At 60.3% G+C, this 13,445-nt stretch overlaps 1 protein-coding gene across 1 annotated transcript in view; it reads left to right on the top strand.

The window, feature by feature from the left end:
- Positions 1–60: 60 nt before the first annotated feature.
- EPS8L2 (EPS8 signaling adaptor L2) overlaps positions 61–13,445 on the top strand; it is a 15,907-nt gene continuing 2,522 nt past the window's right edge. Inside the window, exons 1-19 of the mRNA XM_039840377.1 lie at positions 61–613; positions 716–771; positions 1,463–1,527; positions 7,553–7,714; positions 8,185–8,334; positions 8,404–8,483; positions 8,565–8,707; positions 8,802–8,875; positions 8,994–9,155; positions 9,363–9,407; positions 9,528–9,602; positions 9,785–9,933; positions 10,008–10,140; positions 10,291–10,403; positions 11,685–11,790; positions 12,390–12,509; positions 12,783–12,855; positions 12,990–13,170; positions 13,288–13,420. Coding sequence (XP_039696311.1) covers positions 576–613; positions 716–771; positions 1,463–1,527; positions 7,553–7,714; positions 8,185–8,334; positions 8,404–8,483; positions 8,565–8,707; positions 8,802–8,875; positions 8,994–9,155; positions 9,363–9,407; positions 9,528–9,602; positions 9,785–9,933; positions 10,008–10,140; positions 10,291–10,403; positions 11,685–11,790; positions 12,390–12,509; positions 12,783–12,855; positions 12,990–13,170; positions 13,288–13,420 — 2,058 coding nt within the window. The 5' untranslated portion in view covers positions 61–575. The remainder of the gene's footprint in view (positions 614–715; positions 772–1,462; positions 1,528–7,552; positions 7,715–8,184; positions 8,335–8,403; positions 8,484–8,564; positions 8,708–8,801; positions 8,876–8,993; positions 9,156–9,362; positions 9,408–9,527; positions 9,603–9,784; positions 9,934–10,007; positions 10,141–10,290; positions 10,404–11,684; positions 11,791–12,389; positions 12,510–12,782; positions 12,856–12,989; positions 13,171–13,287; positions 13,421–13,445) is intronic.

A 13,445-nucleotide genomic window follows, 5' to 3' on the forward strand; every position in this document is an offset into this window, starting at 1 on the left:
GACATTTGACAGGTGGACGGTGTGGGCCCAGAGATCCCCGTGGGGCGCAGAGCTCGCAGGACATGTCGGCCTGGCCCAGGGGTGCCAGGCTCCACTATGGCCCAGTCACGGGTCCCCCAGGACTTTGCCCCGGGCTCTGGCCCCAGTCCCCCGGCTCCAGCCTCGTCCTGTGTGGCCGCCCTCTCCCGTCTCAGGGCCTTCGAATGTGCCACCCCCTCTACTTGAAGGCGCTTCTTCCCCCGACCCCCCTGCAGAGCCCCACCCCCAACAGCCTCTGGGAGTGGGACCCCTCTGCTGCCCCATCCTAGGAGGCCCTGTGGAGGACCGAGGGTGTGGGTGAGATGGAGCCGAGGTGTGGCCAGCTGTGACATAGGACAGGAGGGTGCTGGGGTGCCTGGGAACTTGGCCAGGCCTCAGGGCTGCAGCCCCTGGGTCTAGGTGGGGGAGGGGGAGACCCAGGCCTAAGGAGGTGTCAGCTCCACTGTCTGTCCACTCAGGTGTGGGCCAGGCACTGGGCCCTGGACCCAGGCCCCACGGATATCTGCCCTCCACCGCCAGCCACCAGCAAGGACACCATGAGCCAGTCTGTGAGCTGCTGCCCGGGAGCTGCCAAGTGAGCCCCCCCCCACCAGCTCGCCCTCCCACCCCCACCCCCAGAGCAATCCCCCAGGAGGGGTGCAGCATGGGCCCCACCCTCACCAGCCGCTCCCCGCAGTGGCAGCCTGGGCCGGGCTGACAGCGTGGCCAAGATGAGCGCCAAGGACCTGTTTGGTGAGTGAGGTTTGAGGAGGAAGGGTCTCGCCCCCCCAGAACTGTTCTGGGCCCCCACCAGGAGAGATGCAGGTCGGCCCTGGGCACCCAGGGGAGGCCCCTGGCCCCTACTCAACCTGGCTACTTGGGCCATCCCCAGAGCGCCAGCCAGCGGAGCGCCCCGTGCACGGGCCGGGGCCACGGGGAGGGGAGAGGCCCCCTGCTGGCGGTTCGGGTGCACTGGTATCAATGTCAGCACAGCCCCGCTGCTCGCTGCAACCCGACCCCAGGGGCCCAGTGCCAGGTGTCTGCTCCCCCAGCTCTGCCCCAGCCCCAGGCTCGCCAGCTCACTGTGCCTGTGGACAGGGTGCCAGTCCGGAAAGCAGGGGACCCCAAGGAGGGTGGGGATGTCAGCTGGCAGTTAGCAGGGTGGGGGGAAGCCAGCCACTCACTGCAGAGGGCGGGCCTGCACCCCCACCACGGCGGACCCCCAGTCGGTATGCCTCCTCAGGCTGAGTGGGCGTCCTGGGCACGGAAGGAGGTCTGCGTTCTGCTGGAGGCTTGAGGCCTTCCTGGTGGCCACAAGGGGCCACAGAGCAGCAGCCTTCACCCCCACTCAATCCTCCTGTGGCCCAGCCCGGGGCCCAGGCCCGTGGATGGGGGGCTGCGGGGCCCACCCTCAGGAGCAAATGACTGGCATGTCCCCATCCAGAACAGAGGAAGAAGTACTCCAACTCCAATGTCATCATGCACGAGACGTCCCAGTACCATGTCCAGGTGAGGCGGCCCCCAGGAGCACCCTCCCCACACAGCTCGCCGTACCCGGGGCGCCGGGCCCCCTGGGAGGGGCACTGAGGTGCGGGGAGGAGTTGTCAGCCCAGGTCCTGACACCCGCAGCGGTCGGCCAGAGCCAGGGACTGCCCCACATGCACCTCCCTGGGGCTCCGCCACCTTGGGGGCCTCCTTCTGGTCCTGGGGAGCTCGCAGTCGTGGGGCCACAGGGAACACAGGCCAGGGACAGGAGGTACGGGTGGCCAACACAGGCCAGGAGTGGATAAGACCTGGGTGCTGCCTGGCGCCCTCAGATGGAGAGACCCAGTGGGGTGGAAACTGCCACCCTGGCCCCCAAACAAGGAGCTGGACCCCGAGGAAGAAGGTGGGACACAGGCTGCTTTCTCAGGCTGCTTTCTCGGGCTCCTGCGGGGGAGGGCCTCGGGCCTCGGGCCTTGGGCCTCAGGCCGGCGCCGACCAATCCCAGGAGCCGAGCGCGGCAGCGGCCGGGCCAGCGGGCTGGGCAGGGCTTCCTCCTTCTTCCTTTCACGCTGGGGACTCGGGGAGGCTGTTTCCCAAATGACCTTCCTGCTCCTGGCAGCTGGCTGCATTTCTGGTTCCTGGTCATTGTCCAAGCTTGCAGGACAACAGGGCTAGGAATGACAGAGGAGAGAGGAAGGTGGGGGACCCTGATCAGGAAAGTAGGGAGGCCCTGGACTAAGAACGGGGGACCCTGATCAGGAAGGTGGGGAGACCCTGCTCAGGTGGGGGAGCCTGGACTAAGAAGGTGGGGCCTGCTCCAGGGAGGACCGGGGGCTCTGGATCAAGAAGACACGGACTTCTGCCCCCAGAGGTCAGGCAAACCCCTGCTTTCTGAGCCTCGGTCTGCTCGTCCACACAGTCGGCCCACGGAGGCACAGGGAGTCCCTTAGGCTCTTGAACTGGGCTATGTTGGGTGACCAGCCCTCCCTGCCGGCCTGCGCAGGCGGAGGCCACTCTGTGCTGCCAGGCTGGTGACCGCTGCTGGCGCAGTGTCCAAGGTCAGGGCACAGACGGTGGATAGGCCAGCCTTGTCCCTTTCCTCAGGCAGCCCTGACACGTCTTTGGGGGGACTTTGCCTTCTTAATGAGGAACCACCTGTGCCACTGAGGCCTCCCCACCCTTCTCCTGGACTTTGGTCCAAACTGGCCTGGGAAGGGACCCCAGCCCACAGGCACCTCTTCAGCCGTCTCAGCAGCCAGCAAGGTTGTGTCCACGTCCCCAGCCAAGGAAACTGAGGCCCAGAGAGAGGGCGAGAAGCAGGGGCGAGAGCAGCCCCACCCTGGCGACGGGGGCCCCTGCGACCCTGGGGGGGCCACTGCGACCCCGGGGGGGCCACTGCGACCTGGGGGGGGCACTGCGACCCCAGGGGCTTTCTTTTTTTCATTCTTTTTCTAAATTAGCACATTGGCACTGTGGGCGGGGGGGTACGGTTGTTATAGGTTCGTGTTGCCAGCACCACGAATGGAGCTGTTGGGGACACAGAGGAGCCCATCACCCCAAAACTGCCCACTGCTGACCCTGCGTGGTCGCGGCCTTGCCCCTGCCGCCTCGGGGTGTGCTGCCGCCCCGAGTCTTCTTGAGTGGAACCGTACAGCTTGTAACCACCCTCGCTCTGCTTCGGAGACTCATTCGAGGCAGCACATCTGTGGAGCGAGACGCCTCGCACGCGAGGCTGTGGGGCCCCTCGGTGTGGCCCCACTTCTGTCCACACGCACAGGCACGTGCGCGGCCTGGACGGCGGGGTCCTGCTCCCACCGGCCAGGCGTGCGGGCCACAAGCGTCTTCTCCCAGTGTGGCTTGGCAGTCCACGTGCGCGGCTGTCTTTTGATGAGCGGAAGTATTTAATTTTGATGGCATCCGGCCATGTCCATTTTTCCATGTATATAGTTGGGGCTTTTCGCTGTTGTCATTGCTTGGCCCAGGGCTCTGAAGATCGATTCCTGTGTTTTCTTCTAGATGCTTTATAGTTTATAGTTGGTCCATTCTGAATTCATTTCGGGGTATGGCATGAACTCAAGCCTGATTTCTTCCCCGTAGGGATGTGGGGATCTATTAAAATGACGTTCTTTCCCCCATCAAATTGCTTTGGAGCCTTTGTGAGAATCCATCTCCCGGGCATGGGGGGTCTGCCCCTGGGCTCCGTCTCACACGTTTTCACTCCCTGTAGCTTGATTGTCCATCTCAAAATCAGACGATGTGAGTCCCTCTGCTGTGTTCTTTTTCTTCAAGACGTTCCAGGCTATTCTCAGTTCTTTAGCCTTGAGTTTATATCATCGGATGGAACGGTCCGGTTCCACCCCAAGAAAAGTCTGCTAGAATTTCCACTGGCACCGAGCCCAACCTGTGGGTGGGGTTCGGGCGTTGAGTCCCTCTGACCCCGCCCACGTGTCCCTGCCCCGCCCACGTGTGCCTGCCTCGGGCTCCCCCCGCCCCCGCTGTCTCTGAGGTGTTCTGGTTCTCGCCCAGAATTCTTGCGTCTTTTTTGTTGAAATGCTCCCTGGGCATTCAGTTTTTATCTACTGTTACAAATAGTATCGTGGGGTTTCCTTTATTTCGTTTTCTCATTGTGTGTTGCTAGCCGGCAGAAAACAGTTGAGTTTCTGTAAAGTAGCCCAGTCCACCGAGTCCCAGCCGAACCCTTTGTTCTGGGGATTGGCTTGGGGGGTTGATTGGACCTTCTGGGTACACATTCACATTGTCCGAAAAGAAAGATGGTAGTTAATTTCTTATTTTAGCCACTTTCTTTTTCTTACTGGACATCCCAGGCCAGGACCACCCACAGGATGCTAAGTAGAATCTTTGCCTCACGCCCAGTCTTAGAAGAGGCTCAGCATTTCCCGTTTGCCACGCTGCCTGTTTTCACAGACCCCTCCCATTCTCCGGGGGTTTAGAATTTTTATCATGAAGGGTGTTGGGTGTCACTAAATGCTTTTTCTGAATCACTCCAATCAAATAGTAAATCAACATTGCATTTCTGAGTTAAACCTCATTTATTCACGGTGTAGCATCCTTTTTATGAGCTGACAGACTAATTTGCTAACATTTTGTTAAGGATTTTTTTTTTCCCACGTTACTGTTTAGCAGAGATATCGGTCTCTAATTTTGTTTTCCTATGATGCCCTTGGCAAGTTTTGATGTCAGAGTTATGTCAGCCTTATAAAAAGAGTGAGGAAGTGTCTGTCCTCTGTTTTCAGAAGGAGTTTATGAAAGATTGTTATTACTTCTTCCTAAGTATTTGTTAGGGTTCTCTGGGAGGCCTTCTGTGGACAGGCTTTTCTTGGTGGGAAGGTTTTTGATTATGAATTTACGTTCATGCCTGTGAGATCTGTAGTGATGTCCCCTCTGTCCTCCTGGTTATTGATAAATTGTGTTTTCTCTACTTTTTTTTCTTGACCCGTCTTGTTAGGGGATTTATTAATCTACTTAATCCTTCAGAACCAATTTTGGGCTTTGATTTTTCCCCGTTGTCTCTGTTTACTAGTTCGTTGGTTTCTGCTTTTAATTTCCTTTCTTCCACTTTCTTTGGGCTTTGTCTTTTTCTAGTTTCTGAAGGAGAATGCTTACATCATTGATATTAAGTCTTCCTTCTTTCTTGAGATTCATTTAAATCTGTAAAGTTCCTTCCAGTAACTACTTGACCTATACCCCACAAGCTCTGATGTGCATGTTTTTATTATTGTTCAGTTCAGAATACAGTTGACCTTTAAACAACACAGGGTTGAACTGCACAGGTCCACTCATACCTAGATTTTTTCAATAAGTATGCACAGTAGTGTGAATGTATTTTCCCTTCCTTATGATTTCCTTAATAACATTTTCTTTTCTCAGACTTACTTAATTGTAAGAATACAACATATAACACATACGACATACAAAACGTGTGTTAGTTAACTGCTTATATTATCAGTAAGGCTACTGGTCAATAGTAGGCCATTAGTAGTTCAGGGGGAAGTTAAAAGTTATGCTTGGATTTTCGACTGTGCAGGGGGGGTCGGTGCCCCTGACTCCCATATTGTTCAAGGGTCAACTGTACTTTCTAATTTGCCTTGTGATTTCCTCTTTGACCCATGGGTTATTTAGAACATTTTTTTTTCATGTAGGCATTTGCGGCTATAAATTTGCCCCTTAGCACTGCTTTGGCTGTGCCCACAAGTCCTGGTTGATTGTGTTTCCATTTTTCTTCATCTCTAAGAATTTAGTTATTTCTCTTCTGACTTTTTTCATTCATTGGTTGTTTAAAAGCGTGTCATTTAATTTCCTAAAGTTTGCATCCATGAGTTATTTAGAAGTGTGTTGCTTAATTTCCAATTATTTGGGCGTTTTCTAGTTATCTCTTTGTTATTGGTTTCAAATTTCATTCTGTGATGGTCAGAGAACCTGCATGATTTCAATCGTTTGAAATTGACTGACTTGTTTTGGGCCCAGCAGCATAGGTTTGTTTGGTTTGGCTGTGTTGCATTTTACTAACAACGTGCTTTGGGTTTTACCCTGCTTTATATCCTGCTGTGTGTTTCTGCCTGTTTACCTCTCTAACTTGTTGATGGACACGTAAGTTGGGTCCAGCCTTTGTTATCGCTACGTTTCTGCAGTGAGCAGACTTTTACCTGTGCCGTATTTGGCACATGTATAGGGACCCACCGCAGAACTATGAGAGGAAAGTGTGTGCACCTTTGCACGTATCTCGGCCTCTCCCCAGAGCGCCGGGCGAATGGAATGACGGCTCCTGTTCCTTCACAGCTTAACACAAGGACTTGTTAGTACTGGTCAGCAGACTAGGTAACAAATTCAGTGGTTTATTTATTCCTAAAGTAATGGTCTCAGAGTTTCAACTTACAAATCTTGCACACAATTTTCTGTATTAAGAAGTTACTTGAATTTATTTTCCTGAAGACTCTCTGTTCATATCTTTTGCCCGTTTTGCTATTGGGGTGTTAATCTTTATTTACTTATATAATCATTTATTTAGTTATTATTGGTATCCTTAATTATTATATTTAACAAAACAGAGCTTTTTAAAAAAGCTAAGAACCGTAGTTGTGATGCATATTGGTCTTTTAACGTATTGAGAAAATTAGCCTTCAGCATACCTATTATATGTATATTTTCTCCTATCTTTTTTTTTTTTTACTACGTATATGGTATTTTCCCCCCAGGAAAAAATATTTATATTTTTATTAAGTCAGATTTAACACTCTTTGCTTTTGAGCATCTGGAATTTCTTCCTCGCTTAGGAAGGTCCCCTCGCTAAGGCCTTTCCGAGATGATCGGAAATCATCTGGTGTTTCTTCTAGCACTTCCCCGGGTTTGTCTTGTTACATGAAGTCTTGACTGCCTGTTGCGTCGGTGTTTATCCAGCTGCCCCGGCATTGTTTACCGAATTCAGCCTGGACCCAGACTCCTGGGGGGCCGGGCTTGGAGGGAGAGGAGAGGAGGCCCCTGGGAAGGGGAGGGCTGGGCCAGCCAGGGTCCAGGAAGCTCACTCATTACCCGCATGTTCACCAAGGGCCTGCTGTGTGCCCCACACTGTCGCAGCACTGGGGAGACCACAGTGAGCCCGCAGCCGGAATCCTTGCTGTCACACAGCGAGCACAAACGACCTTGCGTACAGCATGATGACAGATAAAACGCAAGGCCCGTCAGGGATGTAGTGGCAGAGATGTCACAGCGGGTGCTCAGGGATGGCGGCACCCAAGCAGAACGTGAAGGAGGGAAGATGTGGGGGGGCAGCACATGCAAAGGCCCTGTGGTGAGCCTGCCGCAGGAGGCGGGTAGGGTGGGGCAGTTTGTGCAGAGCAGTGAAGGCGCCATCAGGACCCGTCCATGGCCCCCACAGACATTCTCCAAAGCAGAGCAGAGACCCCTAAGGGGGCGCTGTGTCTCCTCAGTCTGAGGCACTCCCCCTCGGCCCCCCGGGGTGCAGCCCTTTGGCCTTGGCTCTTGGCACAAGGAGGCCTCTGCCCAGAGTGACCATCCACCTGCCCGCCCCCAGCACTTGGCCACATTCATCATGGACAAGAGTGAGGCCATTGTGTCCGTGGACGACGCCATCCGGAAGCTGGTGCAGCTGAGCTCCAAGGAGAAAATCTGGACACAGGAGATGCTGCTGCAGGTCAACGACCAGTCGCTTCGACTGCTGGACGTGGAGTCCCAGGTCTGGCCCCGAGGGGCAGGGAGGGCGTCCACCTGTCCCTGGGGGCAGGCAGAGGCATGACGCAGATGCACAGCTGGGTCTCTCTGTGGGGGTGAGGATCAGGACGAGGGCAAAGGGCAGGCCAAGCAGGGAGGATCGGACAGGCCTGAGCCCGGGGAGCCATGTCATACAGAGCCACGTCCACATCTGCAAGAGCCTATCTACTGGCTGTACCGAGCCAGGGCCTGGCTGGGTCTGGGGACAGTCTGTGTGCAACAGCTGTGGCCCCTGCCCACGTGTGGGCCACGCCCCTTTTCTGTGCCTGCGAGTTATGCTTGTGTCCCTCCCTGTGTCCGTGGCACAGACTGCACGTACTGGGCCACGAGCCATGCCCGTGCCCATGGCGCCGTGCGTCACTCGGGCCCGGCGCGCGTCCCCGTCCGGGCCCATGTTCCGGTCATATCCAGGCATCCAAGCTCCCTGTCCCCCAGGAGGAGCTGGAGAACTTCCCCCTGCCCACCGTGAGGCATTGCCAGACGGTGCTGAACCAGCTGCGCTACCCGTCCGTGATGCTGCTGGTGTGCCAGGACTCCGAGCAGAGCAGGCCCGACATCCACTTCTTCCACTGCGACGAGGTGGAGGTGAGCAGGGCGCAGGGGGGCGGGGCGGGCCCCGCGTCGAGAGCCCAGCCTGACGCCGCGTCCCCGCAGGCGGAGCTGGTGCACGAGGACATCGAGAGCGCGCTGGCGGACTGCCGCCTGGGGAAGAAGATGCGGCCCCAGACCCTGAAGTAGGCGCGGGGCGGGGGCGGGGCGGGGGCGGGACTCGGTGAGAGGGCCTGGCAGGCTGAGCGGTCTCGTCCCCACCCCAGGGGCCACCAGGAGAAGATCCGGCAGCGGCAGTCGGTCCTGCCGCCCCCCCAGGGCCCAGCCCCCATCCCGTTCCAGCGCTACGCCGGGGACTCTTCGCCCCCCAAAAATCGCGTGGGGCTGCCGGTGCCGCTCGGCGAGCCAGGTGGGCCGAAGGGCCGGGGCCGGGGCTGAGCGGGCCGTGGGGGTCGCGCTCAGCAGCAGCTCCGCCCCTCCCCCTCCCTCACCCCCCGCCCCAGGCTTCCGCCGTCGAGAGTCGCTGGACGACGAGACGCCGCGGGCCCTGCTGGCTCAGAAGATAGAGAAGGAGACGGTAGGTCGCGGCCCGGCGCGCGCACCCTCCCCTCTGCCGGGTCCCAGCCGTGAGGCGGCGGTGGCGCTGTTCCTGCAGGGGTGGGGCGCCCGCTGAGCCCGCCCCGCTCTGCCCCCAGCAAATCCTCAACTGCGCCCTGGACGACATCGAGTGGTTCGTGGCGCGGCTGCAGAAGGCGGCCGAGGCGTTCAAACAGCTGAACCAGCGCAAGAAGGGGAAGAAGAAGGGGAAGAAGGGGCCGGCAGGTGCGGGGTCGGGCAGGGGCATCGCCAGCGATGGCGTTGCGCAGACATTGGGGGCGGGCGGTCAGGGTTGGGGCGAACGGCTTGGCCGCTGAGCTGTGGAAGTTGAAGTCCACCCGCGCCTGTGGGAGCTTTACTTGAATCGAAGGCGAGACCTGGCGCGCGGCGACGGCCAGGCCGGCTCACGGCCGCCGCCAGAGGGAGTCTCACGCCGGGCGCATCACCCCGTCGGGAGGCCGTCGTAGTTCGCCGGACCGTTTCCAGAAAACCGGGCTGGCCATCAACTGCTCAGAGTCCGGCGGCCTCCCCGACTCTCGCCCTTGCTCTGCGCCCCTGGCGTCGAGGGCGCGGGCCGCCCCCAGCCGGTGTGTCTGCCGCCCGCTCACCCGCTCCCCGCCCCCCGCCCCCAGGCCAAGCTGCAGAAGCACATCCAGAACCCCAGCGCCGCCGAGCTGCTGCACTTCCTCTTCGGGCCTCTGGACCTGGTGCCGGGGGCTGGCGGGTGGGCGCTGGCCGGCCAGGGGCTTGTCCCTGGCTGGGGAGGGGGCTGGGCAGGCGAGTGCCCATTGGGCAGCCGGCGGGGCGGTATGCGTCTGCCTCGGAGCTGTGGGTGCAGTGGGCTGGGGTCCAGTGGGCGCAATCCCCCCTGAACCCCACCGATCCCCAGATCGTCAGCACTTGTGGTGGCCCGGACATCGCGCGTTCTGTCTCCAGCCCTCTGCTCTCCCGAGAGGCTGTGGGCTTCCTGCGAGGCCACTTAGTTCCCAAGGAGATGGCACTGTGGGATTCACTGGGGGAAACTTGGACACGCCCCCGGTACGGCACTGGGCGTGGGGGGCGGGGAGGGGCACAGGCCCTGCTGGGCGTTCACCCTGCACCTCCCACCCCAGCTCCGAGTGGCCCCGGGAGCCGCAGGTGCCTCTGTACGTGCCCAAGTTCCACAGTGGCTGGGAGCCCCCGCTGGACGTGCTGCAGGAGGCCCCCTGGGAAGCAGAGGGGCTGGCACCCGCCCCCACTGACGAGGTCAGAGCACCGAGTGCCCATCCCACCGGTCACCGGCTGGTCCCTCCACGGCTGCCCACTGCCCTCCCCCATTCAGCAGTCTGCCCTACCCCCTGCCCTCCTGGCCTGGTCCCCACCACACCAAGCCCAGGCGGCCCCCTGTCCCTACAGCCAACTGCAGCGAGCCGCCTACCCTTTCGAAACTCCTTGAAGCACAACCTGGTACCTGAGCCCACAGCCCCAGGAGACGTCCTCCCCCCAGTCAGCTCCCCACATGCTCACAGGTAAGCTCCCCTCATGACGCTCACCTGCCAGAACGCAGAGACTCTGATGTGGGCGTGTTGCCACCATGTGGCGGCAGAGGCCTCACGTGTGCTTCCAACAGCCCCTTCCACACTGGGACCGGGTTTTCATTCTAACTTTATGACATGTAGTTGAAGGAAAAACGTGAAAAGCCACCCGTAAATTCACTACCCTCGTACATCGTGCCTTGGGTCTCGACATTCACGTTTAGCGTCGTGGTTCAGAACTTCCCGGACCACTGAACTTGCGTGGTCCACCCATCCCCGTCGCCTGTGGGGTTGATCTAGGAGGGTCTCGGCTAGGGTCTCGGCTGCAATCCCCTCCCCCACCCCAGCCTTCCCCCGCATCTCCCCAGAGCACACCTCGCAAGCCTCCCTCCTTCCCTCCCCGCCTCCTCTCTGTTCTTACTCCTGGCCCAGGATCTGTCTGGGGGGCTGGCTTCCCTGCCAGACCCCAGGATTCAGTCTCAGGAAGGGAGGGGTCCAGAGCCCGAGGTTTACACTGGTGAGCCTCCCCCGCCCACATCTCCAGCCTGGTGTCCCTGGTCCCTGGCCTGGGCTGCACTTTGAGAAGTGTTTTCATTCTTTGCCCTGGCCGGTCCACCCTAGCCAGTCCTGACGACCCCTACCAGGGCTCCAGGAGGCATCCCAGCCTCAGCCCCACCACCTTCCCAGTGTCCTGAGGCCTGCACCTGCATGATCAGATCCCAGACTGACCAGGAGGGCTGGGCTGGGTGGCGGCCACAGGCCTGCCCCGCGCAGAGGCTGGGACACCCCTTGCCTGAGCCCCCTCCCCCAACTATATTCTGTAGCCAGGAGCAGCCCTCCAGTGTGCGTGCTCATGCATGGTCGGCAGCATTCAGGGGCCGTGGCTCTGAGCACCTGTGGCCCTCCTTGGCTGGCCAGCTGCTTTCCAGAGCCGGCTGTGACCCTGTCCTTTCTTGGGTACATGCCTGGCTCTGGTTTCCCTGGGGGGCCAAGCCTGGAGACCCCTGAGGTGGCCCGAGCTGGAGCTGGCCTTGCCGAGCCCACGGGCACCTGAGTCCCAGCGGCCTCCGCCGCCCCCACCCCCGTGCGGTGGCCCGGCCGCTCTGGGGCTGTCACAGATTCCGTTCCCGCTGGCAAGCCGCAGCCTCTCTCCACTGCAACCTTGGAGAGCCAAACGGGAGACCGCCGCGCACCCAGAAAGCTGCTCCCCCAGCCCAGCCCCGGGTCCAGGAGGAGACCCCGGTCCTGGGCCTCAGCCCCTCCTGTTGCACACAGGGGTTACGAACCCACACCAGCCATGGCCAAGTACGTCAGGGTCCTCTACGACTTCACAGCCCGCAATGCCAATGAGCTGTCGGTGCTCAAGGACGAGGTCCTGGAGGTGAGTGGGGCGGGGGGGGGCGGACAGGGGGAGCGAGAGGCTGCATGACGCTGGGACCTGGCGCGTCCACCGACCCCTTTCCCCAGGGTCCCAGCCTGGGCTCCCACCCGCCCCCTCCCCACAGCAGAGCCTGACTGAGGGGGCTCCCAGGGAAAGTGTTTCCCGAGCTGGACTCTGTGCCAAGTCGGGGACCCTCCAACCCAGCAGGGGCTTGTCGTTCATGCCCATCCCTGGGGCCCCCTTGAGGCACCATCTGTGTGTGGTGCCAACCCAAATCCAGGCCACCAAGGGAGGAAAGTGGAGCGAGCTGGGGGTGGGTGACCTAGGTCCACAGCCAGGCTGCAAGCCCCAAGCTCCAGACCCTGCTGGGGGGTTGGGGGCGGCCGGTGGCTGAGATGGAAGGCCGGGCGGGGTCATGGCGCCTGGAGGGGCCTGTGACCATCCCGAAAGGACTGGGGGGTGGGGCCCGAGGGGAGAGAGGTAGCTCTCTCTGGCCCCTCTGTACAGGAGCCCACACTCGGGGGGTCCCTGCCCTGGTTCCCACGGCCAGAGCCGGCTGGGCCTGGCGGTCAGTGTGACAGCGGGGGTGTGGTCCACAGGTGCTGGAAGACAGCCACCAGTGGTGGAAACTTCGCAATCGCAGTGGCCAGGCAGGCTATGTCCCCCACAACATCCTGGACGAGACGCGGCTGGAGGACGTGGGTGTCCCTCCAGAGCAGGTGATGGGGGCTCATCCCACCACCGGGTCTGAGGAGGCTGGGGGCAGCAGCAGGGGGCGGTGAGTCTCAGGGAGACACCGTCCCTGAACCTCCAGTCCTTGCTGCAGGGGCTGGTGTGGGGGCTCAGGATGTCTGAGGCCCAGGCCAGGTAGGGGGCCTGGACAGGTCCTGGAAGGGGGACAGGGTCCTCACACTGGCCTTACTCTGACCCTGATGGGAGGGATGATGAGTGAGGCCAATGGGACCCCCCACTCCCTGCCTCTTCCCACCCAGACTGGTCCGAAATATTGGGGTGCTGCTAGCCCCACTCACAAGCTACCGCCAAGCTTCGCTGGGAACAAAGATGGTGAGGAAAGGTGGGGGCTGGGGGAGGGGCGGGGGACAGCTGGTCCGCTCACAGCCACCTGGGGAGCAGGGGTGCCCAGACCAGGAGAGGGGGCGCTCTGGGGTGAGCGGGGCCTGAGCAGCTGGGCCCCGCAGAGCTGATCCACCACATGGACGAAGTCAACGACGAGCTCATCAAGAAGATCAGCCACATCAAGTCACAGCCGCAGCGACACTTCCGCGTGGAGCGCAGCCAGCCGGTGCACCTGCCGCTCACTTACGAGTCGGGCCCCGACGAGGTCCGCGCCTGGCTGGAAGCCAAGGCCTTCAGCGTGCGGTGAGCAGGTGGCAGGTGGCAGGTGGCGGGCAGCCGGCCTCAGGGGTGGGCCGTGTGGGCGTGGCCGCCACGCCCACAGCCGGACCCGCCCTCACGCCGGCGCTGCGCGCCCCGCAGGGTCGTGGACAACCTGGGCATCCTGACCGGGCCCCAGCTGTTCTCACTCAACAAAGATGAGCTGAAGAAGGTGTGCGGGGAGGAGGGCATCCGCGTGTACAGCCAGCTCACGGTGCAGAAGGCGGTCCTGGAGGTGAGCCGGTGCACCGCCCCCCTGC

This window comes from Pteropus medius, unplaced genomic scaffold, assembly GCF_902729225.1.
Source record: "Pteropus medius unplaced genomic scaffold, Ma_sr-lr_union100, whole genome shotgun sequence".
Taxonomy (NCBI): Eukaryota; Metazoa; Chordata; class Mammalia; order Chiroptera; family Pteropodidae; genus Pteropus; species Pteropus medius.